This window comes from Fringilla coelebs, assembly GCF_963513975.1.
Source record: "Fringilla coelebs genome assembly, chromosome: 24".
NCBI lineage: Eukaryota > Metazoa > Chordata > Aves > Passeriformes > Fringillidae > Fringilla > Fringilla coelebs.
Window position 1 is genome coordinate 5463296 of NC_140050.1, and position 5595 is coordinate 5468890.

At 51.7% G+C, this 5595-nt stretch overlaps 1 protein-coding gene across 3 annotated transcripts; it reads left to right on the forward strand.

Annotated features, from left to right (window-relative positions):
* The first annotated feature begins 725 nt into the window (after nt 1–725).
* On the forward strand, nt 726–3900 carry CIRBP (cold inducible RNA binding protein). 3 transcript variants are annotated; one of them, XM_084221041.1, is made up of 7 exons: nt 726–844; nt 1526–1634; nt 1726–1832; nt 2300–2438; nt 2532–2616; nt 2723–2787; nt 3140–3900. In XM_084221041.1, exons 2-7 carry the CDS (start codon nt 1532–1534, stop codon nt 3154–3156), a joined length of 516 nt encoding a protein of 171 aa, XP_084077167.1. In that variant the 5' UTR covers nt 726–844; nt 1526–1531; the 3' UTR covers nt 3157–3900. The 3 variants fall into 3 exon arrangements, with proteins under 3 accessions (XP_084077167.1, XP_084077165.1, XP_084077166.1); XM_084221039.1 differs by lacking the exon at nt 3140–3900 and having other exon boundaries at nt 2723–3133; XM_084221040.1 differs by lacking the exon at nt 3140–3900 and having other exon boundaries at nt 789–838; nt 2723–3133.
* The last annotated feature ends 1695 nt before the right edge of the window (nt 3901–5595 follow it).

A 5595-nucleotide genomic window follows, 5' to 3' on the forward strand; every position in this document is an offset into this window, starting at 1 on the left:
TTCAATACAAAGTTTTTACTGCTGAAGGCATTCTCACCTTTGTCAAACCTCGGGATGTGCTTTCAAAGATTTCAATCTTTGGCAAAACAGTTTAAGCAAAGACCTTTATTTCTGAAGAAAACTTTGTTGCTTTGACTACTTCTCACCATCATCTCCCAAGTGCGTGTCGGACAACACTGCGAGGAGGGATCATTCCCCACGGGCCAGAGAGGAGGGCGGCCGCCGCGGGGGCCAGTTCGCGGGGTCAGGACGGGTTTCCTGAGCGGGGCGGTGACCGGACGGGCCGCAGCGGGAGGAGCCGCTGGAGCCCGGCCGGGGGCAGCGCTCGGCGCCCAAGATGGCGGCGGCCCCTGAGGCGGCCCTTTGTCTGCGGCCGCCGCCGCAGTGCGAGAAGGGCGCGAAACTGGGCCAGCCTGGACACGCCCCCTTCGCCAGAGGGGCGGGGCGGCCGCGCCCCCCGGCCAATCAGCGGCCTCCACTTCCTTCCCTCTCACAGGGGCGCTCCCGCCCGCCTCCGCGCGCGCAGCCAATGGGCGCCGTGCGTCGCGCCCCGCCCCCGCGTGGGTGGATGGGGGCGGGGCCACGCTGTGGTTTTGTTTGCACGCCCCTGCGTTCGCCCCCGCCGTGGTTCATTAATATTAATGAAGTCCCGCCCAATCAGGTGGTGCAGCGGCGGCAGCGCTTTGGTGACGTGTCGCCCCTCCTTGCAGCGGGGTTAATCTGCATATTCATAAGATAGGCGGGATGAGGCGCGGGCGTTTATAAGGCGCCGCCCCGCCAGGCTCGCCGTACATTTCGCTGAAGCTTTGAAGTGTTGTGTGGACCTCGCACCGCCCGGGTATCGGTGAGCGCAGTCGCGCGGGGCGGCCGCGACCGCACCGGGCCGGGTGGTCCGCAGTGAGCGGAGCCGTGTCCCAGGGGCAGAGGGCCGGGTCCCGCGGGAGGCTGGGCCGCTGCTCCCGACCCGCCGATCGGTGCCCTCTGCGGGCACGGGGGGCGCGGCGGAGCGGCCCGGGCTGGGCCGAGTGGGGGAAGGGGCCGCGGCGGGGGGACAGGCGTGCGCGGAAACAAAATGGCGACGGGCCTCGGCCGTGCAAAATGGCGGGCGGGAGGGAGGGGGCGGCGGGCGGTGCTGCGCAAGGAAGGCCGGTAGGGGGCGCGGCGGCGCGCGCATGCGCGCTGGGCACGGAGGGGCCGGGACCGGACCGGGGGTCCCACCGGGGGTTGGCGGGACCGGACCCGGCCGCGGCTTCTGCCGGGGCCCGGCCCCAATGCTGCTCCCCTGCCCTTGGCCCTGAGTCTCGCGGAGCCCCAGCTGGGCCCTCGCTCCCACCCTCCCTGAGAGAGACCCCTTGTAAGGCTGGAGGACCGCGTAAGGCCTGGATTCAGGGGCGCATAAGGCGTCCGGGAGTGTGAGATCGCATCGGTGTTGTTATAGGTGGTGTTGGAAGGATTGAATGTTTCAGACCTCGCGGGGATTATGTAGATTTTCTGAGTCGCTGATTCGGTTCTGTTGGTTCGGCAGGTCAGAATGGCATCAGATGAGGGAAAGCTCTTTGTCGGCGGGCTCAGTTTCGACACCAATGAGCAATCATTGGAGCAAGTCTTCTCTAAATACGGACAGATTTCTGAAGGTGAGACTGCAGACCCGCGATATGATAGTTTCCTTAAGTCTGGTAAATTTCCCTGGCGCTGATGGATTTTTATTTCCTGTCCTTTTCACAGTCGTGGTGGTGAAAGACAGAGAGACACAGAGATCCAGAGGTTTTGGCTTTGTTACTTTTGAAAATATCGATGATGCAAAAGATGCAATGATGGCCATGAATGGAAAGGTGAGGAGGCCCTGGATTTGATTCTTTATTTCCCGGGGTGTGGAGGAAGAGAATCAGAGGTGTGCTGCTGTTCAGGCTGTGTGGAAAAACAGATAAATGCCAGTATCTTATCTGAGAGGATATGGATGTAAAAAATCTGGCTATATGAGTTAATATGTAATAGAACATATATATATATCTATATATATGTACTAGGAATAAGGCTATAAAGTTCTGTTATGGAATCTGGATGACTGAGATATGACTTTATGGGCATTCCTGTATATAATATATAATATTATAATAATATTCCTTAATATATCAAGTTTTTTGCCTACTTGATTTAATTGTGGCATGAAAGTGACATTTATTTATTTCACAAGTAGCAAGTCCTGGCGCTGCTCAGCCAACTGTGAAGGCGTGCAACTCGTTCTACATGTGCTTTCCATTTAATTATTTCCATTTGGCTCACTGTGGTTGTGTTTTAGTCTGTAGATGGGCGTCAGATCCGAGTTGACCAGGCTGGGAAGTCCTCAGAGAACAGATCCCGTGGCTACAGAGGGGGATCCTCAGGGGGCCGGGGCTTCTTCCGCGGGGGCCGGGGTCGGGGCCGTGGCTTCTCCAGAGGTGAGTGCTTGGGGGGGTCAGTCATAATGTCTGGATGGGGGGGGTGTCGCTTGTCAGAATGGTTAAAAAACCTCATTTCCATGTATTTCCAAGGAGGTGGAGACAGAGGCTATGGCGGCAGCAGATTTGATTCCAGAAGTGGAGGCTATAACGGCTCCAGAGACTACTATAATAGCAGGTAAGGGCTCTGCCAGCACCAGGGATGGTGGGGATGCTGTGGTGGAGCTCAAACCAGCAGAGAAGCAGTTGGAGCAGCTGTAAAGCAAGTTCTGTTTGTCCTGCAGGAGTCAAGGTGGCTATGGAGACAGGAACTCAGGAGGCTCCTACAGAGACAGCTACGACAGTTACGGTAAGTCCTGCTTCGAGTGGGAGCGCTGAGCCCGTGTGCTGTAGGAGCTCTGAACCTGCTGAGCCTGAGCCTGCAGCTGGGGCAGGCTCAGGCTGTGGACGTGGTGGTGCCGGGAGATTCTAATTTAATGCATGTGCAGGAGTTGCTCTGATCTAAGGCAAAGCAAGTGTTAAAAAAAAAAAAAAAAAGGTGTTCCTGGAGCCCAAACTCGGCTGCCCTAACGCACTGACCCGCGGGTGGGGGATCTCAGTAGCCAAGTAGCCGTAGCCTTGGAATAATGCAAAGGGAGTAAAATGCTGGAACTTGTCTTTGCTTCAGTGCCTTTACAATTGTGCCTGCTTCTTGTCCTCAGCTACACACAACGAGTAAAAATCCTTCCTGACTCAAGATCGTCCTTCCAATGGCTGTATTTATAAAGATTTTTGGAGCTTCGCTGAAATGGTTATTGTGTAGTACATCTACTTGTATTTTCACTTTTGTAGTATTATCAGTTCTGATCTTGTCATACACAGCCTGGCAGCTTCTGAGACGAGACTGTCTGATTAGACTGTCTTGGAGAAAGCTCTGCTTTCAAGTGGTTTTAATCTTTTTTGAAAGCACTTCAGATTTTATTTTATCCTCCATGAATGAGCCAAGGTGTTCGTTTTTGGTTGGTTTTTTTTAAGTTGGGGCCCCAATTCAGTTTCTTTTGAGCTAGCAAGGACCTTGTACCAATGTTCACTAGAAGCTGAACAAGCTGTGGACTTTTTTCTTCCTTTTTTTTTTTTTCAAGTGCATTACCTTCGTCTTTTGTAACATTCCTTTAGTGTAGCAAGGTAGGAATGCAGCTTGGGTTCCGTTGGAAGGCAAACCACCTTGATATATCTAAAGAGAAACGTGCTTGTATGTTCAACCCGCATAACGGTATTTTTACTGTTGTAATGATGTAAATGACCCAGAACTAGACTTGCAAACTTACCATAAAGAGGTTCTTGAAAATGTTTATTTATATTGTCCTTTTTTACTGGAAGAAATATGCATATTCCATTGCTGTTGTATTTGAAGTGGTAAAGGATTCCTGTATACAGTTTTCTTTGGCTTTACGAAGCCTATTAAAAGACCGTCTGAAATGAACTCTGCTCCTGACATTTACATTTCATTGCACAACACAACCCTTGGAGATGAAGAACAGTCTTGGGAGCGAGAGGAGGAGATTAGGGACAGTGGCAGAGCTGGCGGGACGATTGCCCGGGCGCTGGAATTTTAATCCTAAAATCGGTCTTGACATCTGAATTGGCCAAGAAATTTCACATAAAACTTGTCTGTAGAGGCTGGAAGTACAAACCTGAGGGCGTGCTAGGAGCGAAGTGCAGTTGGAATGTTAGGAAGGATAATGGATGTTTCCTCCAAAGCTGCTGTAGGCTACACTGGGAAGCTGTAGAGAAGAGCCAAGTGCTGTAGTCCCTGGGCTGTTCCCTGCGTGCCGAGCGCGTGTGCGATGTAGGGGAATGCCGGGCTTAGCTTAGCTGTGTCATTGCTTACAAGTTCTAAGAATTCTTTGCTAGCAAATGGAAACTGCAGTGTCCTTGGAGAAAAGAAGTGTTGTGCCTCCAACAGAAACCTCTGAGACGAGAGCTGCTCTCTTGGCTAGTTCATATGTGGAAATAGTCCTGTAATTCGAGGTAACTCCTTTTGCTCATGTCCGCATCCTTCCTCTTGTTGAGAGCTCATTTGAAAGTCTAATGTACCTGTGAAATATTCCTTTTGACAATTTTGGTCAGCTGCTGGAAAAACGTTTAACCCATGCCGTATGCAACCTTTGGCTTGTGGCACACCTTGAGTTCCACAGATCAGAGTTGGGCATGCAGCCGTGTCTTGCTGTAGGTACGGAAGCAAGATTGGAACGAACTCCCTGACTCGATATGTGTTCATCTATTGAGACTCTTCCTAGACTTCATTAAGTTGCTCACTTTAATTGTAGCTTTCTTTGCCATCCTACTTGTTGCCATTAACTTTTTCCCATGGCCCACACTTCCTAAGCAGCCATGTCCAAGTGTTAACTCTCTGCTTAGGGGATCCAATCCATGGGCTGGCTGAGCACGGGCAGCAGCCGGCCCGGAACAGTTTTCCCAGACTGTGCTTTGTGGTGTGATGGGTTCAGCGATGGCTTGTGAGACCCTCGTGCGCTGTGAGCTGTGTGGGGAGGTTGGGGGCAAGAGCAGCCTCTGCCCTGGGCTCTTGTTAATGCCTCTCTGCTTTAGCAGGCTGAAGGGACCCGGCACACGCCTCGGAGGCCCAGCGGATCCTGAGCGACCAGAGCTGCGTTCCAGGGATGCTGCAGAGCAAGTTTGACAACCAGGTAACATCCCTTTTTCTATGGTTTTTTTTTTTTTTTTTCCTTTGGCTGTGTCTTTGTTCTGTAGCCCTGAGCTCTAAGTAACTCTGTTCCATTCCTGTATTTTTATCCACCTTCCAATTCTCTTGTGTCCATTTCGTTTCAGCACTGAGACACGTCAGAGGAGACGGAAGGACAGACACTGGACTGTGGAGATGAAGAGCTCAGAGCAGTGGTGGTGTTCATTTTTACATGAACCAAATCAATCAAGACAGAATAAAACACTGAAATGCAGAAAAAACAAATCTCTGTGGTACTTTTTGTGGGAAACAGAATGTTTTTGGCAGAAGTATTTGTCTGGTGTACAGCCCAGTTCAGAGCACAGAGCAGACCACCATCACTGTGGTGCTTGGAGGTGGACACACTGCTCCAAGCAGATTGATGTGTGATCCTCCTGGAAAATGAGGTCTTGTTGCAGGTTAAATCCCAAAAAT

Excerpts from the sequence above, each read along its gene's own strand:
- CIRBP (XM_084221039.1), top strand. The coding sequence starts at position 1,532 with ATGGCATCAGATGAGGGAAAGCTCTTTGTCGGCGGGCTCAGTTTCGAC. Across the intron at positions 1,635-1,725 it reads ATACGGACAGATTTCTGAAG|TCGTGGTGGTGAAAGACAGA; the intron begins GTGAGACTGCAG and ends TCCTTTTCACAG. Across the intron at positions 2,617-2,722 it reads AGAGACTACTATAATAGCAG|GAGTCAAGGTGGCTATGGAG; the intron begins GTAAGGGCTCTG and ends TTTGTCCTGCAG.